Here is a 26635-nt window from a genome sequence, read left to right on the forward strand (position 1 = left end):
AGATGACCTCAGAGCCCAAGGTCTCCTGACTGACAATAATTATGGCCAAGCCAGATAGATCTTCACATTCTTGAAAGAGTTTTAAATTTACAGTTCTTAAAATGGTTGGGCAGATCCCTGTCTGAGTGGAAGTGGTTAATTTGGAAGGCAAAAGAACAACTGTAGGATGTGGGAAAGTGATAGAGGAAAGGGAGGACAGCATTTAAGGGGTGGGTTATCAAACCACATGTCACTGTAAGCAACTGGGAACTGCTTTAAAACACTCTCCTGAGTTGTCCCATCCAAGGCAAGGGCCAAGGATATTACTTGTTTGGTTGGGGGCTGCTCACTGCTGCTTCCAGCCTTTCATGCTGGTGACAGAGCAGGCTTTAGCACGGCAGGCAGAGGCACTGACAGTTGACAATTGGGAGTCAGGTCAAGCCCGTCAGGGGCGAAGGCAAGAGGAAGGGGACGGAGCACTAGTGGGATCTGCTAAGACAGTGACTCCAGCTGAGGTTGGAGATGGTCTGGTGTTCCATTGGCTTTGCTAATATAAGGTAATGCTGTGGATGTCTGCCTGTATCTCTAGCCTGAGAGATGCATTAGTTGGTGGGGGAGACCCAGAGCTCACTGCCTCTCTGAGCCCTTGTTTGCCAAGCTCACTTGGCCATTGCTTCCCAGAAGGGATATGGGAGGGATGTCTGAACAAGTGGCAGGCAAACAGATGCCAGGGGGAGGACGGGACAGATTATCTAGAAAGCACTGAGACGAATGGATTGATCCACAAACTGATGGGAGAAAATATTGTTTATTGATGAGAAACTGCTTGCTTTTCCATCTTATATTAATAGATAATGAACTGAAATATGAAATAATCTTTCATCAAACTGAAATTCACCAACATGCTAAATAAAAATCTCTGGGTCTCAGGCAGAAAAATCACAAGCCCAGAACCTGGAGTTCTTTATCACGAATATTTCCTAATGGTCCTGGTTTGTTTCTCCTTGGCAGCAACTAGAGCACGCTGTGAATGGGCTTTGAGGTACATGTGGATGTCCTCTGCCTGGTGTGGTGGCATAAACCTACTGGTCTTTTTGGGGAAAGTCTTTAGAAGACCCTCATTAGTAGGTGACAATCGTGTGTGCCTTTGAACCCTCTGTGGATCTGAAGGGGAGAAAAAGCCAATCTTCCATTTGGCACACTTAATGGTAATTATTTTAAGTGTTTTTTTACACAGAATTGCTTCTTCATGCTTAAGAATTAGAAAATATTTTCATTTATATGTCTCTGAACTGCTTGATCGCATGGATGTGTGAACCTTTAATGTTTCTCTAATATATCCTTGTGGAAGTTTCTCCCTGACTTATTTCGAAAGACTTTTGTCTAACCCTAACCATCTGTAGCTTAGCATGCAAAAATATATATATATATTATTTGCCTTTGTCTTAAAATGGATGACAAATGGGATTCAGGTTTCTCACTATTGGAGGGGAGATTACAGGCAAGGCTAAAACTGTCCATGTGATACTAGATTAAAATTGAAGACCTTAAAATTCCTGTTCAGCTTAACATAGATTCAGATGGATACTTACAGAAATACTTACAGATCTCTGTGGGTAAGTGAGCTAGTTTACACATATGTTTCCTTTCTCTGTGAGCTGCCAGAACCCAGAAACAAGGTGGCACAGTTTCACAGGACATACTTCGTGCCCTGATCTTGGTTTCTAGCAACATTCTACAATAGAAGGAACCAGTGCTTCTTGGAGAAATGGTTGAACCAGGGGTGGGGCAGGGAGCTAGGAAGTGCTAGAAGGAGAGAGACAGAAAGCAGGGAGAGAAGTGAGGGGAGAGGAAGGAAAGGGAAAAAGAGGGGAGGAGAAGAGAAAGCAAAAACCTAACACACATACCTCAGCAGGAGATCAACATCACACCCGTGTGTTCTCTTAGTGGGATGCCCTGGGAATGACGCATTATCTCCGTGGTCTTTTCTCCCAAAATTCAATAACCTCAGTCAGATTGTGAGGAAAATAAATCAGACAAACTCCAGTTGCGGGTCATTGTGCAAAATAACCTGACCACCAGCACGCCTCAAAACTGTCAAGGTCATCACAGACAAGGAAAGTCTGAGAGATTGTCACCATCTGGAGGCACCTAAGGAGACGTGGCCACTAAATGTAATGTGGTGTCCTGATTGGAATCCTGGCACAGGAAAGGTTAAGGAAGTAAAATGAAGCATGAAAGATTTCTGTTTTCCTTCCTGTTGTCATACTTGTTTTGCCAGCTTTCCTTTCTTGTACTAACGTTTTCACTTTACAGAGTGATTTCACCTCAGAGGATGTAGCCCACTCAGCCTTTACATTTCCTCAGAAGAGAAAACGTGGATGATTTACAATAGACCTTATCTTCTTCAGTTACCATTTTTTATTAGTGAATATATACTTGTACAAGTGATTTGAATAGTGATCCTCCCAGAACAATGTGAAAGTACAGATAGTTTTTATCTTTTCTCTGGTTCTCACTGGCAAAGGATATTTGCTGTTACATAATGAGGTTTTCTTCTACTCTCAGACATTTCCTGTTGACACCTTTTGGGTTTGGTTTTTTTTTTTTTTTTTCATCATGCATTTTCATTGGATGATCTGATGGACTTCTTTGTAGCAGCCTTTTACATTTTTGTTTTATAATACATTCATGTGTTTTCAGCATTCTGAGTCAGTCCTAGGTGGCAGATACTCTCTGTTTTCACCAAATTCATGAACTGCCATGATATAAAGATCCTCTGTACTTTGCACCTACAGTTTTCTGTCTGAGGAGAGAGTTTTACAATTCCACAATGGATGATAACTTGTGTATCTAAACTGCTTGTAGGAATTGGCAGTTCCTTCCAGGTTCCACACTTACCACATGATGCATTCATTGTCATAGCTTACATAGTATTTGATTATCACCCAGGGTTTGGTATGATGACTGTAATGCTGAGAGTTTGAGTTGGCATGACACAGTAATACCTGCAGTTTGCTTAAGGTTGAAGTTTTTTAAAGTGTGTTTTCCTTTTTAGTTTTTCAGACATTTTCTAAAGTATAGGGGAATTCTTGTCTCATATACTTCTGTGTGTGTTTGACTTGATTCATAAAACTCCAGTATAATCTTGACCTGTTCAGAATTTAGTTCTTCATTTAAAAAAAAAAAAAAAGGAGTAGATGAGAATGTATTTTTCAGAATGCTTGGTGCAGAGTAAGTATGAGCCCTTGAAGGAGCTACCTTTTCCTTCTAAATGTTAGACATGCAATCAATAATTACTTTGGATCAGCACTCCAAGACCCCCCCAAATACAGGCAGCCAGTTAGGAGCTTTCTCTAGTTTAAAACAAAATGTCAGAATCAGAGTCCTTTGGCCTTGTTCTGGTGAATGAAATTGGATGGACTAGAAATGATACTTAATGTTCACATCAAGTTATTGGAATTTTGTTTTTCAGTGAATTGATCAAGTTTACAATTTGTTACAGTCAACTTGAAAATTAAAGTCAGAGCGTTTTTCCTGCTTTCTTATTTTATACCATCTGTGCCTTTAAATTATCAGAACAGATGTTATGAGATCTCCTTGGAGACCTTTGGAACCTGGGAAAAAGGCACGTTAGGATAAAAATATAAACATTTTCAATTTCAAAGGTACATTGAGAAATCACTCAATATAGTAGCTTCATATCACAGGTAAGGAAACAGAGGCCTAGAGAGGTGATATGACTTACCTCAAGTCATTCACTGAATAGAGGTGAAGTCAGTAATTCTCAGTCCAGATTTCTGCCCATTATAGCATGAGTTGCGTCCGAATTTTTATCTTGGACACCACTGATTCCTTCGTTAGTAGCATAGCACTTTAAGGGAATTATTTAAAATGTGAGTTAGACACAGAATGGCCAAGTGTTCTGGTTTCTCTGAGAGCAGCTGATTTCCACTTCTTCTCTTGGTGTCTATTAGAAGCATTCTGTACCACTCTCCCAGGTGTGTCTGGGTTTAGATGGTGGATTATATAGTAGCCCCATAAGAAGGACATGCAATGTTAATTTGCACTTCTTCCCCTCTTCTCTTTACTCCCACACAAATAGTCACATTCTAGAACATGGGTACATATTGAATTGCTGATTTTACTTACTCCTATTGATTTTACCACATAAGTAGTACACATTGTTCTTGTATCTCAGAGAGAGTCAGGCATTAAAATATGATGGGCCTCAAATGCAGAGGCTTGTTATTTGTTTTAGGTAATTCTGCAGAATTCAGTTGTAGAAGCCTTAAGATTTCATTAATATGTGCTTTTTACTATGCTTACCTTGCCCTGGTAAGCACGTTTTGTTAGAGCTATTTACATCTTGTTATTGGAGTATGGGTAATAATACAATAAAAAATTAAATTTATCAGCATTAAAGTTTGGAGTAAGTATAGTTGGGGGTAATTCTCATATACTATATCATTTGGTCTGATATCTCATTTTTGAAACATAGGGCAGTTCAGTGTCCACTGCCTCAAGTCCTACAGTATAAAATTCTCCTTCTCCCTGAACAGATTGTAAGACTAGAGTTTTATGGCCTGAACTTTAACTTGATACTGGGTTTCTATGATTTGGTGGTTGGTATTGGCCAGACACCCCATGTTTGCACAGTTGAACATGGGTCCTCAGGGTGGGCAGCCGCGTAAGATGATGTAGAGGTTGGCTTGGCTGTGCAGAGGACATGCTGCTTCTGTCACGAGCTTCACACTCTGCCTCTTACTAGCAAAGAAACTTGTAATCAAATGAATGCTTCTTAAGTGTAGAGGAAATTTTCGTCTTTGAGATAGTGTCTTGTAATTGGTTTCTCCTTACAAGACTGAGTATTGTAACCTGTTACTATATGATCTCCTTGTCTTCTAGTACTGGGGTTTTATTTATGTCAGCCCTTTATGCTGCTAATAGTTGAGTCAGAACAAAATGAAGCATCATGATTTTGTCCCTGTGCCCCTTAACTTCAGATTTTGATTCAGTATCTAGTTGTAGCTGTGGAAATTTTGCTAATTAAAATAATTTTTTCCTTACATTAGATTCTCACAGTTGATGTCTTCATTTTTCTTTTTCTTTTTTTCCCTTAAGTTAAACATAAGCACACATGTTTGATTGTATTTTGAAATGGAATTTTTTTCCATAGGGCCAAACGGACTCCAGTGTTTAGAATTAACCTAATTTTTGTTCCTTGAAAAAAAAATATGCAGTACTTTTATGGTTTAAAAGAATGACTCTAGATGCTGTGAAGAGTGGATGGGGATTAGAGGTGAAACAGGTGGCAGCAGGGAGACCAGTTAGGCTTTTTCCAGTCCATTCCAAGGTTCATGGTAGAGTGGATTGGGACAATCATAGTCAAATTAGAAATAGGTGGGATTGGGCCTATATTTTGGAGATTGGATAGACAGAATATGTAGGTGGTTTAAGACAGGAAAAGCTCAGCCTTGAGAATGAATCCTACATGCTGGCTTTGGCAGCTGGGTGGACGGTGGTCCTTACTAAGTAAAATGGGAAATTTGAGAAAGGTTAGGAGAAAGTTTGTCCAGAGTTTGGGGTGGAGGGAGTGTTGGTAATCAGGGGTTTTGTTTTGGGCCTGTGAGATAACCAAGTAGAGATAAACAAGGAGATGGAGTAAGGGAAAAAATCAGGGTTCAAGATACATGTAAAGGCAGGGTATTGGCTGAGAGCCAACAGTGCAGGTGTGCAGAAAAAGAAAAAGGAACTGCGGACTGAACCCTCTCTCACTCTGACGTAGAGAGTAGAAACGTTTAGAAAAGACTGAGCGAGAGAGATTCAGGGAGAAAAAGACTAGTGGGGGATGAAGAGAGCTAGGACATGGCGATGCTATAGAAGTGGACAGAAGGAAGCAGATGAGAAGCCAGATAAGACAAAACTGGAGCAGGGACTGTGGGCTTGGGCAGCAGGAAGGTCTTGGCAGTGGTCTCAAGTGAAGGGTTCCCTGGAAGCCTGACTCGTGTACATTGAGGGGAATCGTAGGGATGCCTACTGCCAGCTCTCAGGAACTTTGCTGTGCAGGGTGGTGGAGATTAGGCCTGGATGTGGAGGAACCACAGAGGAGTCAATGGGAATGTGTGGCTGAGAAGGGGACAGTGATGAGGAGTGGGTGCCAGTTGCTTGAGTAAAGTCCTGAGAGGGCACGAGGTGGAAGCAAGTGAGCAGGGTTGATTCACCTGTAGAAACAGCAAGGAAAACAGGATAGGTTCAGATGCAGGTGCAGCAAGTGCCTGCCAGATTGGTTTTATCTGTCCCTCTTCCCTTTATAAAATTTTTGGCTGCACTGCATGGCTTCTATCTCAGTTCAACAGCAAAGTGTTGAACCCCAGCTTTGGCAGTGAAAGCCCAGAGTCCTAACCACTAGGCCACCAGGGAACTCCCCTGCTTTTACCTTCTTAATATGGTTGAGGCAGTTCCACCAGCGGAGAGTGTGGGTGGGTTGGCGGGTAGGCAGTTTGAGGTGTGAGTCTTTGAGAGTGGGAAACAGAACATTTTGATTCTAAGCTTTGTAGCATCACCTGATAGTGAGGATTGCCCATAGAGTAGATGCTTGTTCTGGAATTCTTATTCATCAACTAAGAAAAACTTCAAACATATAACTTTCAAACGTTAACTTAGAAATGTTTTTGACAGTGAAAGATGCCATGCTAATATATTTTCTTCTCATGTATAGAGGTTTAGTAGAAACTTTTAAAAAAATATACAAGATCTTTATATTCTTTTTGAGCACCTAGAGACTGAGAAGGAAAGGACCACAAACTCAGAAAAGAAAAATGGGCAAAAGTCTTGAACAGACAGTTTGCCCAAAGAGTAATGCAAATTATATCCATTTCTTACATGTTAGGTTGGCAAACTTCTTTTTTTTTTAATTTTTTAAATTTATTTTTAATTGAAGGATAATTAGTTTACAAAATTGTATTTCTGCCGTACGTCGACATGAATCAGCCAAAGGTATACATATGTCCCCTCCCTCTGGCTCCTCCCTCCCACCTCCCACTCCTTTCCACCACTCTAGGCTGTTGCAGAGCCCTGGTTTGAGTTCCGTGAGTCATTCAGCAAATTCCCATTGGCTACCTATTTTACATATGGTAGTGTATATGTTTCCATGCTATTTCCTCCGTTCCTCCCACCCTCTCCTTCCTCCCGCCGCTTGTGTCCATAAGTCTGTTCTCCATGTCTGTGTCTCCATTGCTGCCCTGCAAATAGGTTCATCAGTACCATCTTTCTAGATTCCATATATATGTGTGTGTATATATATATATGTCCTAGCTATTGTAAATAGTGCTGCAGTGAACATTGGGGTACATGTGTCTTTTTCAATTTTGGTTTCCTCAAAGTATATGTCTAGTAGTGGGATTGTTGGGTCATATAGTAGTTTTATTCCTAGTTTTTTAAGGAATCTCCATACTGTCTTCCATAGTAGCTGTTACCAGTTTACTTTTCTACCAACAGTACAAGAAGGTTCCCTTTTCTCCACACCCTTTCCAGCATTTGTTGTTTTTGGATTCTTTGATGATGGCCATTCTGACCAGTGTGAGGTGATATCTCATTGTAGGTTGATTTGCATTTCTCTGATAATGAATGATGTTGAACATCTTTTCTAGTGTTTAATAGCCATCTGTATGTCTTCTTTCAAGAAATGTCTATATCTTTTGCCCACTTCTTGATTAGGTTGTTTGTTTTTCTGGGATTGTGTTGTTGCTGATAGACTCTGCAGTAAGGCTATGGGGAAACACACATTCTCACTTATTACTGGTTGAAATGCTGCATAATACAGTCCCTAAGGAGAGGAATCTGGAGAGATCAACCAAAGGTCCTGTTGTTTGGCTTTTTACACAGTATTCTCATGAATTTGTGCTATGGGTATACTTGCAGTGTACAAATGACTACATGCAGGGTTATTCATTAAGTCATTTTTCATTATAACAAAAGGCTGGGAACCCCTTTGAGTATTCATCATTGGGGGCTGATTGATTTAACTCCGGTACATCCACACAATGAGATCCTATGTGATAGTTCTAAAAGGAGAATCTCTGCATGCTGACATGGAGAGATTTCCAGGGTATGTTTGTAAGTGAAAAGACCAGAATTCAGAATGGCATAGATAGTGTTTTGTTTCTTTTCTAAAAGGAGAGAAACTGGATATACTTATGTTTGTTTGGTTTTGCATAAAGAAACATCAGAAGAAAAAAAAAACCAAACTATTAAGTGATTATTTGTTGGAAATAGAGGGGAACAGATTGGCAGGAGACAGAGGAGGAAGTGAGACCTCTCAGTTTACATATTCTTATGTCATTTTGATTTTGAAACATGCAAAGATTATTAATTTACTCTAGCAAAAAAAAAGTAAGTACTTTACAGTAAAGTTTTGGAAATCGTCATCATCTTTATCAGTGTCATTATTATAAACTGGTTAATGAAGTTTGGTGATGCAGGCAGTAAATCAAATCCCTTATGATTATACAGTGGAAGTGAGAAATAGATTTAAGGGCCTAGATCTGATAGATAGAGTGCCTGATGAACTATGGAATGAGGTTCGTGACATTGTACAGGAGACAGGGATCAAGACCATTCCCATGGAAAAGGAATGCAAAAAAGCAAAATGGCTGTCTGGGGAGGCTTACAAATAGCTGTGAAAAGAAGAGAAGTAAAAAGCAAAGGAGAAAAGGAAAGATATAAGCATCTGAATGCAGAGTTCCAGAGAATAGCAAGAAGAGATAAGTGTTATGCTCCGAGCCCGTATCTCCGAACCGACCGAGAGAGCAAGTCCACCACAGTAATGCAAAAGCAAGAAGGGAGTTTGTTTATTCCTAGTGCGCTAGGGCCCAAGTCTCATCCCACACAAGGGAATCCGACAAGAGCCCCGAACAAAGGAGTATGGCAGCTTATATACAGGCAGTTCTTTGTCTCAGTTACAGGAGTAGCTGGCGTTACATGATTGGCCAGGCAGGATGAGCGCATATCCTGTCTCTTTCTGGTAAACATGACTCAGGTCCTAGAGACCGTCGTTTGGTCCCTAACAATAAGAAAGCCTTCTTCAGCGATCAGTGCAAAGAAAGAGAGGAAAAGAATGGAATGGGAAAGACTAGCGATCTCTTCAAGAAAATTAGAGATACCAAGGGAACATTTCATGCAAAGATGGGCTCGGTAAAGGACAGAAATGGTATGACCTAAAAGAAGCAGAAGATATTAAGAAGAGGTGGCAAGAATACACAGAAGAACTGTACAAAAAAAGATCTTCATGACCCAGATAATCATGATGGTGTGAACACTCATCTAGAGCCAGACATCCTGGAATGTGAAGTCAAGTGGGCCTTAGAAAGCATCACTACGAACAAAGCTAGTGGAGGTGATGGAATTCTAGTTGAGCTGTTTCAAATCCTGAAAGATGATGCTGAGAAAGTGCTGCACTCAATATGCCAGCAAATTTGGAAAACTCAGCAGTGGCCACAGGACTGGAAAAGGTCAGTTTTCCTTCCAATCCCAAAGAAAGGCAATGCCAAAGAATGCTCAAACTACCGCACAGTTGCACGCATCTCACATGCTAGTAAAGAAATGCTCAAAATTCTCCAAGCCAGGCTTCAGCAATACGTGAACCATGAACTCCCTGATGTTCAAGCTAGTTTTAGAAAAGGCAGAGGAACCAGAGATCAAATTGCCAACATCCGCTGGATCATGGAAAAAGCAAGAGAGTTCCAGAAAAGCATCTATTTCTGCTTTATTGACTATGCCAAAGCCTTTGACTATGTGGATAACAATAAACTGTGGAAAATTCTGAAAGAGATGGGAATACCAGACCACCTGACCTGCCTCTTGAGAAACCTGTATGCAGGTCAGGAAGCAAGTTAGAACTGGACATGGAACAACAGACTGGTTCCAGGTAGGAAAAGGAGTACGTCAAGGCTGTACATTGTCACCCTGCTTATTTAACTTCTATGCAGAGTACATCATGAGAAACGCTGGACTGGAAGAAACACAAGCTGGAATCAAGATTGCCAGGATAAATATCAATAACCTCAGATATGCAGACAACACCACCCTTATGGCAGCAAGTGAAGAGGAACTAAAAAGCCTCTTGATGAAAGTGAAAGAGAAGAGTGAAAAAGTTGGCTTAAAGCTCAACATTCAGAAAACGAAGATCATGGCATCTGGTCCCATCACTTCATGGGAAATAGATGGGGAAACAGTGTCAGACTTTATTTTTTGGGGCTCCAAAATCACTGCAGATGGTGATTGCAGCCATGAAATTAAAAGACGCTTACTCCTTGGAAGAAAAGTTATGACCAACCTAGATAGCATATTCAAAAGCAGAGACATTACGTTGCCGAGGTCCGTCTAGTCAAGGCTATGGTTTTTCCTGTGGTCATGTATGGATGTGAGAGATGGACTGTGAAGAAGGCTGAGCGCTGAAGAATTGATGCTTTTGATCTGTGGTGTTGGAGAAGACTCTTGAGAGTCCCTTGGACTGCAAGGAGATCCAACCAGTCCATTCTGAAGGAGATCAGCCCTGGGATTTCTTTGGAAGAAATGATGCTAAACCTGAAACTCCAGTACTTTGGCCACCTCATGAGAAGAGTTGACTCGTTGGAAAAGACTCTGATGCTGGGAGGGATTGGGGGCAGGAGGAGAAGTGGACGACAGAGGATGAGATGGCTGGATGGCGTCACTGACTCGATAGATATGTGTTTGAGTGAACTCCAGGAGTTGGTGGTGGACAGGGAGGCCTGGCGTGCTGCGATTCATGGGGTCGCAAAGAGTCGGACACGACTGAGCGACTGAACTGAACTGAAGGTAAGACAAATATAGTAATGGGATTTTGTAATTTAGGAGGCATTGGGATTATTAGGAAAACTGTTGAATAGGTTCTGTTCAAATTAAAAGAAAACAGTATCTAAGGAAAACATTATCAAAGTAACTGATCCTAAGTATCTTACTACAATTCAGTGATAGCTTTGCTATTTAAAAAAAATTTTTTAATTGCTTTGGAAGGTTAACACATTTGGTTTTTAACTGTAATAATGTGTTGTAGAATGAATTTAATGTTGCCACAAAGTACCCATTTTTGTTGCTACATAATATACTTTTCCCACTAATATGCATTACTGTTTTTTATTTTATTACAGCCTTCCCCCTGAAGCTCCCCACCCCACCCCAACCCCGGGAACATTTCTGAACTTCAGAATACCCCTGAAAGTTAAATGGTTCGTCTTGTTCCATGTGGTGAATTTTGACTGTTGAAAGTTTCTAGGGAAAATGTAGGAACCTTGAATCAGTTCCCCCTACCTTTTGCATTTTCAAAAGAACTTAAACTGAATGGTACATGAGATCTACAGTCCTTCAGGCGTTGTTCTGGGGCAGTGTTATCTTCTCAGATACTATGACATCAAGTCCTTGAAATTTACACGTGTCCATCAGATCCCTGTTCCTAGCTGTGCATCTTCTTTGTTCATCGGCTCAGTCATGGCTTTGTTCCTTTAGCAGGATTCCTGGCACATTATTGACTCATTGTCCCTGGGGTTCAATTTCTTTGTTGATAAAATGGAATGATAGTGTTGGTGCCCTGCCATTCTCCCTGGGTGATTCTGAAAAGCAAATGAGGTGATTAAAGATTGCAAAGTCTTTGTAAATTGAACATAAATTTATTTATGGTTTGGTTTCATCTCTTATTAAGGATTTTCCATGTATTTCATTATAAATAAATTCTTTTTGATATTCTCGTTTTCTTGTATCTGAATTTGAAGCTTTCTTCATTTTATCTTTTTCTAGATCTAGTGGAGAGCATGAAAACATCCCTCTGTTCTCTTTAATTTATCTGAACCTTTGTCCATCTGTCAATTGGAGAGAAACCTATGGTTCTAATATGAATTAAAGCTAATTATATAATCTAGTCATCACAGTGATTTGTAGAAGTAGTAATAGTTGCTAACAAAATGGTAATTTTTGATTTTGTCACTGAGTGATTTTTTTTCAACCTAGAATGTTTACTATTCTAATATTGTTAGCCAACTGCTAAAATATTCAGCACATAAACTGTTGCTTACCCTACAAAACAGATTATTTGAAAAGGGGGTTTGAGAAAGGATTCATGGAGCTGGTAGCATTTATTTAAGTTCTGTTGTCTGGTGGGTTTTTATGCAGTTCATTGGTCCTCCAATGATTGGCCCTTAAAGAGGTTTTTGTTTTTGTTTTAGTTGAATGTACTCAACCATGCTCAAATTAATGCCACAATTATAAGCAGAGACTTGGAGAGGGAGGCGGGAATTGAGGGAGAGCAGCTATTAGATAATAGAAAAATTCCACTTGTAATTAATTTTTAATCCACAGGACTTTTATAGCAGATGTTTGCATTTTATCTACCCCACAGTACCTTGTGTACCTGCCATGGTGGATAAACATCAAGTTTTGATGAATTTGCACCCTGATGGCATAGAAACAGTAGAAATCAAAGATTAAAACAGCACACAGTTATCTGGTCTCCTAGGGCAGATTGAAGCATGGTGCTGAGGCAGCTATTTAGGTAATTCAGACCCCCATCTGCTTTATGAAAATGGACGCAATATTTATTGAACACTTACTATGTGCCAAACTGTATACTGAACATTCTGTGTTTTAATCTTTATGGTATTCCTGTGATTGATTCATCTTTATAGTACTTATTAATCTTTATAGTATTCCTGTGAACTATATATGGGCTTCCCTGGTGGCTCAGTTGGTAAAGAATCTGCCTGCAATGAAGGAGACTCGAGTTCAGTCCCTGGGTTGGGAAGATCCCTTGAAAAAGGGAATGGAAATCCACTCCAATATTCTTGCCTGGAGAATTCCTTGGATAGAGGAGCCTGGTGGGCTATAGTTCAAGGGGTCATAAAGAGTTGAAACTGTTTTTTTGATCCTGACTTTAGAGACCAGGATATTGAGGAAAGATTAAGTAACTTGCCCAGGGTTACATGCTAAGTGACAGAAGTAGGACTGAAACCTTAACTTTGTCTAATACGTAAATCTGTGACTTTTTTTCTTCTGTGTAGTATGACCAGTCATACTTTTGCCAGAGGTATTTGGTTTGTTACTTTTCAGCCTTGGTGTAACTGGTAGAATGAGATAAGATGCTGCAGGAAAAATAAGCAAAGAAACTATTTCCTTCACCTGGTAAGATGTTATGCCACTACTTTTGATCAGAGAATAACAAGAATAAATTATAGGAAGACCAACTAGGATAAAGACCAACCACCAGCCAGCAAACAAAAAACAGCTAAGCTTACGCTTTTGAAAGTTTGAGCTGAAAATGAAGTCTAAAGAAAAATTATGAAAAATTAAGTGTGGGTGTTTCAAATAGATCTACTAGGCTCTTCCCAAATAGGGGGTGGGATTCCATAGAATTCAGGATTCATATTTTTTGCCTGTGAATCTTTGTCTTGTGTATTAGTTTGCATAATCATATCCACTCTAGTCTTGTCTGGATGGTGACATCAGAGCATGATTTGAATACCCTTCCACAGTGAGCTGTAACTTTCAAGGTCCAGACTCCACATTCATCTGGCTTCTTAAATCATTATCTATTGGACTGTTTAAAATTCAAATTGTAGGGAATCTGAAGTTTACTCTGAAAAAATTTCTTGTCTGAGAATTAAGAACTACAGCTTTGTAGGCTTGTGCATGCCCTGACTCTGGGTATACCAGAGTGAGTAGTTATTTTCTCTTATGGAGGGTTGTTTAGATATCTTGAAAGTGTGTGAAAGGAATTTTTGATCTCCAAGCCATATTAAAATGACTAAGATTTCAAAGATACTAATTACTGCTGTCCACAAGGAGGAGATTGGGAGTGGTCATTTTAGTAACACTGCCTGTTTTACCCAGTAGTCTCTTTGTAAAATCCTGTTTGTGAAACTTTGTGTTTAATTTCAGGAATGTGGCTTTTGAGTAGAATATACTAACTACATTACCTTAAGGGGCTTCCCAGGTGGCACAGTGGTAAAGAATACACCTGCCAATGCTAGGAAATGTGGGTTCAATACCTGGGTCAGGAACATGCCCTGAAGTAGGAAATGGCAACCCATTACAGTATTCTTGCCTGAAAAATTCCATGGACAGAAGAGCCTGGCAGACTGTAGTACATGGGGTTGCAAAGAGGTGGACAGGAGTGAATGACTGAGCATGCATGCACATTTTCTTCAAAAGGAATGGACATTTCTGTCTGCTATTTTAATTGTGTTAGTCAGCATCAACTCGCAGTTTCTTAGTAGTGGTGACTTGAAGCAGCAGATACAGCAAAATAGGATGAAACTTCATTTTAGGTAAACATCAGACCTCCCAAATTTTGTATCATTCAGTTGAGTGATTTGGTTATTATCAGGTTAGTGACAAGCTGGAATAGAAGGAAAGGTATGAGAATTGAGGAATTCAAGGAGCCGTGCATGATGTTGGTCGGTGGTCATAAAGTAGCAGAGGAAAAAGAGATTGTGGAGCACTTCTGAGATATGTGTTTTGTACGCCTCCTCCACCATCTGTTCTCACTGAGGTAGTATAGCAAAAACCTGTTAGGTTTGTGTCATTAATACACTGCAGATATTTTCCTTCAACAAATCAATTATTTGTGCTGGTGATTTGAAAGCCCAGAAGTAAATTGATCACAGACTAGTATGTTATTTGACAGGCTTGGCCATCCTGCTTGCTTAGCTGGAGTAATGGGGATGCTTTGTAACCTTGTTTAAAAAAAAATTTGTATGTGTGTATTGGGAAGAGGATGTCAGCAAGAAGCCGACTTTACTGTTTTTCTAGTGATGTGATACCTACAAGGACCCACAGCCATATGACCACCCCTTTCCTCCATTTCCTCGGGCTCGTGAGTTCTCAGTAGGAGCGATTTTGCCACCTAGTGGGTGGGAATTGGTTGGGGGATAGTGCTGGGTGACAAATGACAGTCAGGGGCGCCCTGTGTGTAGCTTCTTGAGTGTCTTCTGAATTGGGGAAACCCCTTGAGTAAAATATTTGGTACAGAGCTGTGTTTATTGCCTGTTGCCCCTTTTTTTTTTGTTCAGGAATCATAGGCAAACACTGCTTCAAAGCAGTTTGGCAGAAGTGGTTAAGACTGATTCATTGGCACTTTAAATCTTCATAATTTTTAAACTTTTGTTATCTGTGAGAATATCACTAGAAGTAAGACTGGCGCTGTTGTGTTCCACACCTGTTGTGTCTTGCCTGAGAGAGAGTTATTCCTTTGTTTGAACCTTCTCTATCCTGGGGATTGTGATGACTATTTCTAATTTGTCTCATACAATGCCCATGACATTCTTTGTCTTGGATGTCTAAAGAAATGCTTTTTTTTATATTCATGTACATCTTATATATATTTGGTAGGCTTAAAGCCTCAAAGCATTTTTCTTTTAAAGAAATAATACATGCCCTCTCTACTCTATTGATTTGGCCCCTCTGCACAGATCAGCCAAAGATTACACAGCACTTTAGGTTGCATTATAACAGATTACAGTATAAGTACAGTTCAAATTAATTACATTATACTTTATTTGATTACTTAAGTACAGTTCAGATTAATTACATTGTACTTTATTTGGTTATAAAGGGACTAACAGCCACTAAGGAACTTAATATCTCTTCTGAATTTCATCATTAAAACGCAATTTTTAAAACATACTTTGATCTTTGGTTACCATAAATTGAAATTGAAAAGGATCATGATTATATTCCATTTGAATTCAGGTTTTTTATTAAGGGATTTATTTAAGCTTTAGTGATTTTTTTTTCATTATTATTACTAGTTAAATTTTTTTAACACAGCTTCATTGAATTGATGTATAATAAACTGCAAATATTTATTTATTTTGTTAACTTTTTATTTTTTATTGGGATATAGCCTATTAACAAGCAATGTTGTGATAGTTTCAGGTAAATGGCAAGGGACTCAACCATACAAATACATGTACCCCAAACTCCCCTTTCATCCAGGCTGCCTCATAACGTTGAACAGAGTTCCATGTGCTGTACAGTAGGTCCTTGTTGGTTATCCATTTTAAATATAGCAGTCCATCCCAAACTCCATAATTATCCCTTTCCCCCATCCTTCCCCCCAGCAACCATAAGCTCCTTCTTGAAGTCTCTGAATCTGTTTCTGTTTTGTAAGTAAGTTCATTTGTATCATTTCTTTTTAGATTCCACATATAAGGGACGTCATACAGTGTTTTTGTTCTCTGTCTGGCTTATTTTTCTCAGTATGACACTCTCTAGGTCCATCCCTGTTGCTACAAATGGCATGGTTTCATTCTTTTTAGTAGCTGAGTAATATTCCATTGTATATATGTACCACATCTTCTTTATACATTCTTCTGTCAATAGACATTTTAAACTGCAAATATTTAAAGCACACAATTTGATGAGTTTGTCATATGTATACTGTGATGTCATCTACTCAAGAAAGATGATGATGACCTGTCCATCATTTTCAAAGTTTTCTTGTGCCATTTTGTAGTCCCCCCCTGCCCACCCCTGCAGGTACATTGGTCTGCTGATTTGCTTTCTGTCGCCTTAGATTAGGTTGCATTTTTTAGAATTTTATATAAACGGAAGCACAGTCTTTTTATTATCAGGCAGTATTGACTTACATATCCTTTTAGTTCCAGTTCAGACATCATAAGAGATCTTCTAGAAGAAGAGGAAGCCTGGGAAGCATCACATAAGTGAGTTCTCGTCATCACTAAATAGTCATGTACTTTAACTTGATAAATTATGGTTCTATACAGTTGATTTGCAAACCAAAGAATATTTGTGCTTACTGACTTAAAGTAATAATTCATGCATCTCAAGATAAAGATTTCTGGTTCGCTACTTGTTTCTATATATTTCTGCTTAAAAATGGAATCCTAGCTTAATAACTCTGGTTACTTGTCAGAAGTTGTTCTTCAAAAGATAAATTGTTCCAGTGGGCAACTTACAGTCGGAACTTAACAGTCAGGCCTTAAGCACTGGCTTAGGGTCTTTAGAAAACTTCTAATCCTTCCCTAAATATTACTAGTCATAAGATTGTAGTTCATTCAGGCAGATTTGTTCCACTGCAGTTTCAGGAAAATCACACACCTCGACTGGGCCCTCACAGCTGCCTAGCACTTTTACTGTTTCTGTGATTATTTCTTTGTCTTGTTCTTCACAGAGATTATTTGCACCCTTCTCAGTTCTCAGTGGCTCAAACCTAGCTGAAGACCTTGTCTCTTCTTTTGTAGGGAAAATAGAAGCTGTTGTGTGGCAATCCTCACCCTTCCAACATCGAATGTATAAATCTGCCTGGTTTTGCACATATTTTATTCCTCCTTTTATAGTTCCTTCATTTTATAATAAAGGATTGTCCCTGTATTATAGAGTCCAGTTTTTCCTACCTCATTCCTGCCCTCTTGTCAGGAACATTACCTCTTCTCTCTGCTCTGTTGAGATACTTCTGCTTCTCCTCTCTCTCTCACTGTTTTTTGTTTTAATTTATTTTTTAACTTAATTTAATTTTGGTTGTACTGAGTCTTCATTGCTGTGTGCGAGCTATCTCTAGTTGCAGTGAGCAGGGGCTCCTCTTCATTGCTGTGCTTGGGCTTCTCATTGTGGTGGCTTCTCTTGTTGCAGAGCACAGTCTCTAGGCACACAGGGTTCATTCCTCCACAGCACATGGGAATCTTCCCAGACCAGGGATCGAACCTGTATTCCGTGCATTGGCAGGCAGCTTCTTTTTTTCTTTTCTTTTCTTTTTTACATTGTAAAAGAACTGATACTTTATTATAGAACATGATTCAAACCATTGTTGGTATTTCAATATATTGCTTAAGAAATGTTGGAATTGGAACAGCACTTATAATTCACTTTATGGCTATGAAAAGGCAGTCATCTTCCACTTAAAACTGTAACCAATGATGAAATATACTCAAGAATATAAACATTTGGTCTAACAATCTTTTAATATTGGTTAAAAACAGACTGTTTGTTGCTGATGGAAATAACTAATCCAATGTGCAAAAAAAGTACAATTTGTACTTAAGATACGTTAAGACCAATGGTTCTGTACTGTTTACATACTTAAAAGATCTTAAACGTGTAGATTTCAGGAAGGACACTGCTACTATGATAATTACATGCTACCAAGAGACCAAAAGCTTGATGACACTCTTTAAGTTACACAAATGTATCCAAAGAGGCATACCTATTCTTGTCCTAATCTTGATCCTAAACAAAAATCCAATTTCAAAATCAGTTGGAAATTATTTCATTCTAGGAAATCTTGGAATTGTTGCAAGTCTGCAAACCTTGTCTCTGAGAGTCAGATTCCTACATTTCCTTTTCTAACCCTGTTGCCACTGGTCCAGCCCACAAATCCCATTGGCTACGACTAGCAACACCCAAAATAAGAGGAGTGAAAAAACTCAGCCGTCAGGCCATCAGCATGGCAGGTAGATTCTTATCCACTGCTCCACCAGGGAAGTCCTCTCATTGGGTTTTCAGCAAGCCTGAATTGTTCCCAACCAGATAAACACTTAGCCTCCCCTCTCACTCAGTTTCCTCCTGCAGCTGCTCTTGTGTCTCTCCTGCCTTTCTCAGTAGGCAGCCTCTACTTGCACTTTGCATTCCTCATCTCTCGCTTACTTGTCAACATCCTCAGCCAGGCCTATCAGTTCTTCTGAAATAGGCTTTACTGAAGTCATTGAAGACCATGTTATACTGTGCTATGCTTAGTCACTTGGTTGTGTCCTACTCTTTAAGACCCCATGGACTGTAGCCTGCCAGGCTCCTCTGTCTCTGGGATTCTCCAGGCAAGAATACTGGAGTGGGTTGCCATGCCCTCCTCCAGGGGATCTTCCCAACCCAGGGATCAAACCCAGGTGTCCAAGTCCAAAGAACAACTTGTTAGGCTGCATCTCCTTTGACTTCTCAGTGGAATCTGATGCTCTTGATGTCTTCATGTTTCTGAAAGCCTCTCTGGGGCTGAAGGAGGTAAATCTCTACCCTAAGGTCAGTTAATAATAAGTGATAAGTGGTAGAACTGAGATTTCAATCTAATATGTCAAAATTCAGCTCTTTTGACCATTAAGCTAAATTGTCTGTCCCAAGAATGAGGCTTATGGTGCTGACATTTTGTAGTATTATAGTTGAATCACTGGGAGAATGGAAAAGGTATTTGGTGGCTCAAACAGTAGTGTCTTATGAATGTTTGAGATTGTGGCTGCCTTATTTTCACCTGAGCATTTCTGAACTTTGAATTTTGGGAGAAGAGACCACTCATTAGCTAACTGCTTCCTCTTGTGCCATGAATCACCCTGTTCTTGCTAAACTAAACCCTCACATCAATGGCTGTGACAAGCTTAAACCCAGAATTCCTGAGTCCAAGCCCATTTTTGGCAATGAAAACCAACCTCTTAAAGTCATTACTATGAGAAAGCATTTAGAAAACAGATCCCATCGCTGATCCTCACAGACAGTCACTGTTAAATCTGGAAGGATGTGAGTGCTCGTCTAGTCCAGTGCCTTCATTTTATAGGGAAGGACATTGAGCTCCAGAGAGGTAAGCTGACAGGGTTAAGGTTCACAGCTAGCTAGTGATGCTGCTGGGGTAAGAATCCAGGCTTCCTGGTTTCAGCTGGATGTGGAGCAGTTTGAACCAGCTTATGCCACAGTGCAGCTTTAGAAACAATCGGGGAGGCTGGCCTAAGATGGTGGAGGAATAGGACAGGGAGATCACTTTCTCCCCCACAAATTCATCAAAAGAACATTTGAACGCTTAGTAAATTCCACAAAGCAACTTCTGAATGCCAGCAGAGGACATCAGACACCCAGAAAAGCAGCCCATTGTCTTCGAAAGGAGGTAGGAAAAAATATAAAAGACAAAAAGAGAGACAAAAGAGGTAGGGACAGAGCTCCGTCTTGGGAAGAGAGTCTTTAAAGAGAAGTTTCCAAACACCAGGAAACACTCTCACTGCCAAGTCTGTGGTGAGCCTTGGAACCACAGAGGGCAACATAACCAGGAGGAAGAATAAATAATTAAAACCCACAGATTACGTGCCCAATGGTAACTCCCCCAGTGGAGAAGCAGCACAGATGTCTGCACCCGCCACTAGCAAGCACGGGCTGGGCAGGGAGGTGTGAGCTGCATTGCTTAGAGTAAGGACCTGGCCTGAATGCCCCGAGGGCAATCTGAGGGAACTAACTTGGGCTAGCAAAACCAGACTGTGGGATCGCTACCACGGGAAAAGCCGTAACCTAAGACACCACCAGGCCCGCTCACAGAACAACGACTGAACAGAGCTAGCAGGCTGCAGACCATCCCCCTCTGGTGACAGGCAGCCAGAGCAGGAAGGGGGCAATCGCAGCCCCAGAGAGGCATTATCTACCGAACTGCAAGCAGGCTTTCGTTTTTAACTAAGACTTCTTGGAATTCTGGACGGCCAACATCCACCTGAGAAGGTGCGCCAGTTGTACACCTAGAAAACCGAGCGGCAGGGATGGGGGAGGCGATAAGTCACAGCGACCACGCTCGCCAAACACGTGGTCACCTGAGCTGCTCAGACCTGGGAAGGGCACAAAACACAGACCCAACCGAGTCTGTGCCTCTGAGGACTACCCCAGTACCTGAACCTGAACGGCTTAGACCTGGGAAGTGCATACATCCCAGGGCCGGCCTCAGACAGTTCCCGGCAGAGCAACCTAGAGCCTAAGCACTGTTGACAGGGAAAGCACACACACCGTGAGTGGGGGCAAGCCCAGTGTGACCGAGACACTGCGAGGACACGCCAGTGTTATTTGTTTGCAGCGTCCCTCCCTCCCTACAGCACGACTGAACAAGTGAGCCTAAAAAAGGGTTCACCACCGCCCCCTTGTGTCAGGGCGGAAATTAGACACTGAAGCAACCAGCAAACAGAAGAAACTAAAACAGACGGAACCGCCTTGGGAGTGACAGGTTCAATAGATTAAAACCCTGTACCGACTACATAGGAAGGGACCTATAGATCTTGAGAAATATAAGCCGGATCGAGGAACTATCCAAAAATGAACTGACCCCACACTGCCTGCAACAACACCAGAGAAAGTCCTAGATATTTTTTTTTACTACTTTTACTATCATTCTTTATTTTTTTAAATTTTTAAGCCCTCTATTATACCTTTAATTTTCATTTTTATAACCTGCTATTACTTTGCAACAAAAAAAGAGAGACCCTATTTTTTAAAGCAAACTTCATGTATATATATTATAATTTTTGTGACTTTTTTTTTCTTTAATATTGTATTTTTGAAAACCCAACCTGTACTCTAGATTTTTAATCTTTGCTTTTTGGTAGTTGTTATAAATTTTGTACATTTAAGAACCCAATCTTCAGTACCCATTTTTACTTGGGAGCGAGATTACTGGCTTGACTGCTCTCTCCCTCTTTGGACTCTTCTTTTTTTCCACCAGGTCGCCTCTATCTCCTCCCTCCCCCTTCTCTTCTCTACCCAACTCTGTGAATCTCTGTGTGTTCCGGGCTGTGGAGAACACTTAGGGAACTGATTACTGGCTGGATCTGTCTCTCCCCTTTTGATTCCCCCCTTTATCCACCTGGGCACATCTGTCTCCTTCCTCCCTCTTCTCTTCTCTGTGTAACTCCATGAACATCTCTGAGCGGTCCAGACTGTGGAGCACACACAAGGAAGTGATTACTGGCTAGCTTGCTCTCTCCTCTTTTGATTCCACCTCATCTAACTTGGGTCACCTCTGTCTCCCTCCTCCCTCTTCTCTTCTCCATGTAACTCTGTGAACCTCTCTGGGTGTCCCTCACTGTGGAGAAACTTTTCATCTTTAACCTAGATGTTTTATCAACGGTGCTGTATAGATGGAGAAGTGTTGAGGCTACTGTAAAAATAAGACTGAAAACCAGAAGCAGGAGGCTTAAGTTCAAATCCTGAGAACACCAGAGAACTCCTAACTCCAGGGAACATTAATTGACAGGAGCTCATCAAACGCCTCCATACATACACTGAAACCAAGCACCACCCAAGGGCCAACAAGTTCCAGAGCAAGATATACCATGCAAATTCTCCAGCAACACAGCAACACAACCCTGAGCTTCAATATACAGGCTGCCCAAAGTCACTCCAAGCCCATTGACATCTCATAACTCATTACTGGATACTTAATTGCACTCCAGAGAGAAGAAATCCAGCTTCACCCACCAGAACACCAACATAAGCTTCCCTAACCAGGAAACCTTGACAAGCCACCCATACAATCCCACCCACAGCAAGGAAAGTCCACAATAAAGAGAACTCCACAAACTGCCAGAATACAGAAAGGTCACCCCAAACACAGCAACATAAACAAGATAAAGAGACAGAGGAATACCCAGCAGGTAAAGGAACAGGATAAATGCCCAGCAAACCAAACAAAAGAGGAAGAGATAGGGAATCTACCTGATAAAGAATTCTGAATAATGATAGTGAAAATGATCCAAAATCTTGAAAACAAAATGGAATCACAGATAAATAGCCTAGAGACAAGGATTGAGAAGATGCAAGAAAGATTTAACAAGGACCCATTCAATATCACAGTTATCCAAGTCTATGCCCCAACCAGTAACACTGAAGAAACTGAAGGTGAACAGTTTTATGAAGACCTACAAGACCTTTTAGAACTAACACCCAAAAAGACGTCATTTTCATTATAGGGGACTAGAATGCAAAAGTAGGAAGTCAAGAAACACCTGGAGTAACAGGCAAATTTGGCCTTGGAATGTGGAATGAAGCAGGGCAAAGACTAATAGAGTTTTGCCAAGAAAATGCACTGGTCATAGCAAACACCCTCTTCCAACAACACAAGAGAAGACTCTACACATGGACATCACCAGATGGTCAACACCGAAATCAGATTGATTATATTCTTTGCAGCCAAAGATGGAGAAGCTCTATACAGTCAACAAAAACAAGACCAGGAGCTGACTGTGGCTCAGATCATGAACTCCTTATTGCCAAATTCAGACTTAAATTGAAGAAAGTAGGGAAAACCGCTAGACCGTTCAGGTATGACCTAAATCAAATCCCTTATGATTATACAGTGGAAGTGAGAAATAGATTTAAGGGTCTAGATCTGATAGATAGAGTGCCTGATGAACTGTGGACTAAGGTTCATGACATTGTTCAGGAGACAGGGATCAAGACCATCCCTATGGAAACGAAATGCAGAAAAGCAAAATGGCTGTCTGGGGAGGCCTTACAAATAGCTGTGAAAAGAAGAGAGGTGAAAAACAAAGGAGAAAAGGAAAGATATAAGCATCTGAATGCAGAGTTCCAAAGAATAGCAAGAAGAGATAAGAAAGCCTTCTTCAGCAATCAGTGCAAAGAAATAGAGGAAAACAACAGAATGGGAAAGACTAGAGATCTCTTCAAGAAAATTAGAGATACCAAGGGAACATTTCATGCAAAGATGGGCTTGATAAAGGACAGAATTGGTCTGGACCTAAAAGAAGCAGAAGATATTAAGAAGAGGTGGCAAGAATACACCGAAGAACTGGACAAAAAGGATCTTCACGACCCAGATAATCATGATGATGTGATCACTAATCTAGAGCCAGACATCTTGGAAGGTAAAGTCAAGTGGGCCTTAGAAAGCATCACTACGAACAAAGCTAGTGGAGGTGATGGAATTCCAGTTGAGCTATTTCAAATCCTGAAAGATGATGCTGAAAAAGTGCTGCACTCACTATGCCAGCAAACTTGGAAAACTCAGCAGTGGCCACAGGACTGGAAAAGGTCAGTTTTCCTTCCAATTCCAAAGAAAGGCAATGCCAAAGAATGCTCAAACTACTGCACAGTTGCACTCATCTCACATGCTAGTAAAGTAATGCTCAAAATTCTCCAAGCCAGGCTTCAGCAATATGTGAACCGTGAACTCCCTGATGTACAAGCTGGTTTTAGAAAAGGTTCCTACCAGAGATCAAATTGCCAGCATCCGCTGGATCATGGAAAAAGCAAGAGAGTTCCAGAAAAGCATCTATTTCTGCTTTATTGACTATGCCAAAGCCTTTGACTGTGTGGATCACAAACAACTGTGGAAAATTCTGAAAGAGATGGGAATACCAGACCACCTGACCTGCCTCTTGAGAAGTCTATATGCAGGTCAGGAAGCAACAGTTCGAACTGGACATGGAACAACAGACTGGTTCCAGGTAGGAAAAGAAGTACGTCAAGGCTGTATATTGTCACCCTGCTTATTTAACTTCTGTGCAGAGTACATCATGAGAAACGCTGGACTGGAAGAAACACAAGCTGGAATCAAGACTGCCAGGAGAAATATCAATAACCTCAGATATGCAGATGACACCACCCTTATGGCAGCAAGTGAAGAGGAACTAAAAAGCCTCTTGATGAAAGTGAAAGAGGAGAGTGAAAAAGTTGGCTTAAAGCTCAGCATTCAGAAAACGAAGATCATGGCATGGGGTCCCATCACTTCATGGGAAATAGATGGGGAAACAGTAGAAACAGTGTCAGACTTTATTTTTTTGGGCTTCAAAATCACTGCAGATGGTGACTGCAGCCACGAAATTAAAAGACACTTGCTCCTTGGAAGAAAAGTTATGACCAACCTAGATAGTATATTCAAAAGCAGAGACATTACTTTGCCGACTAAAGTCCGTCTAGTCAAGGCTATGGTTTTTCCTGTGGTCATGTATGGATGTGAGAGTTGGACTGTGAAGAAGGCTGAGTGCCGAAGAATTGATGCGTTTGAACTGTGGTGTTGGAGAAGACTCTTGAGAGTCCCTTGGACTGCAAGGAGATCCAACCAGTCCATTCTGAAGGAGATCAACCCTGGGATTTCTTTGGAAGGAATGATGCTAGAAAGCTGAAGCTCCAGTACTTTGGCCACCTCATGAGAAGAGTTGACTCATTGGAAAAGACCCTGATGCTGGGAGGGATTGGGGGCAGGAGGAGAAGGGGACGACCGAGGATGAGATGGCTGGATGGCATCACTGACTCGATGGACGTGAGTCTGAGTGAGCTCCGGGAGTTGGTGATGGACAGGGAGGCCTGGCGTGCTGTGATTCATGGGGTCGGGAAGAGTCGGATACGACTGAGCGACTGAACTGAACTGAACTGGGAAGAAATAAAAAAGAGTCAATATATAGTGAATAATGCAATAAATGAGATGAAAAACACTCTAGAGGGAACAAATAGTAGAATAAGATAGGATTAGTGAGGTAGAAGATACAATGGTAGAAATAAATGAATCAGAGAGGAAAAAAAAACAAATTAACAGAAATGAGGACAATCTCAGAGACCTCTGGGACAATGTTAAACGCCCCAACATTCAAATCATAGGAGTCCCAGAAGAAGAAGACGGAAAGAAAGACCATGAGAAAATACTTGAGGAGATAATAGTTGAGAACTTCCCTAAAATGGGGAAGGAAATAATCACCCAAGTCCAAGAAACCCAGAGTGTCCCAAACAGGATAAACCCAAGGCAAAACACCCCAAGACACATACTAATCAAATTAACAAAGATCAAACGCAAAGAACAAATATTAAAAGCAGCAAGGGAAGAACAACAAATAACACACAAGAGGATTCCCATAAGGATAACACCTGATCTTTCAGTAGAAACTCTTTGGGCCAGGAGGGAATGGCAGGACACACTTAAAGTGATGAAAGAAAATAACCTACAGCCCAGATTACTGTACCCACCAAGGATCTCATTCAAATATGAAGGAGAAATCAAAAGCTTTACAGACAAGCAAAAGCTGAGAGAATTCAGCACCACCAAACCAGCTCTCCAACAAATGCTAAAGGATCTTCTCTAGACAAGAAACACACAAAAAAGGGTGTGTATAAACTCAAACCCAAAACAATAAAGTAAATGGCAATGAGATCATACTTAGCAATAATTACCTTAAATGTAAATGAGTTGAATGCTCCAACCAAAGACAAAGACTGGCTGAATGGATATAAAATCAAGACCCCTATATATGTTGTCTACAAGAGACCCACCTCAAAACAAGGGACACATATAGACTGAAAGTGAAGGCCTGGAAAAAGATATTCCATGCAGATAGAGACCAAAAAAAAGCAAGAGTAGCAATACTCATCAGATAAAATAGACTTTAAAACAAAGGCTGTGAAAAGAGACAAAGAAGGACACTACATAATGACTAAAGGATCAATCCAAGAAGAAGATATAACGATTATAAATATATATGCACCCAACATAGGAGCACCACAATGTGTAAGACAAATGCTAACAAGTATGAAAGGGGGAATTAACAGTAACACAATAATAGTGGGAGACTTTAATACCCCACTCACACCTATGGATAGATCAACTAAACAGAAAATTAACAAAGAAACACAAACTTTAAATGATACAATAGACCAGTTAGACCTAATTGATATCTATAGGACATTTCACTCCAAAACAATGAATTTCACCTTTTTCTCAAGCACACATGGAACCTTCTCCAGGATAGATCACATCCTGGGCCATAAATCTAGTCTTGGTAAATTCAAAAAAATTGAAATCATTCCAAGCATCTTTTCTGACCTCAATGCAGTAAGATTAGATCTCAATTACAGGAGAAAAACTATTAAATAAATTCCAACATATGGAGGCTGA

General features: G+C 40.5%; 1 protein-coding gene across 1 annotated transcript in view; it reads left to right on the forward strand.

The window, feature by feature from the left end:
* The window catches only part of RAD18 (RAD18 E3 ubiquitin protein ligase), a 114057-nt gene that overhangs the window by 78727 nt on the left and 8695 nt on the right, over positions 1-26635 (forward strand). Inside the window, exon 12 of the mRNA XM_068982698.1 lies at positions 16650-16712. Within this exon, the coding sequence (XP_068838799.1) occupies positions 16650-16712 (63 nt within the window). The remainder of the gene's footprint in view (positions 1-16649; positions 16713-26635) is intronic.

Source organism: Capricornis sumatraensis, chromosome 10 (genome assembly GCF_032405125.1).
Source record: "Capricornis sumatraensis isolate serow.1 chromosome 10, serow.2, whole genome shotgun sequence".
NCBI lineage: Eukaryota > Metazoa > Chordata > Mammalia > Artiodactyla > Bovidae > Capricornis > Capricornis sumatraensis.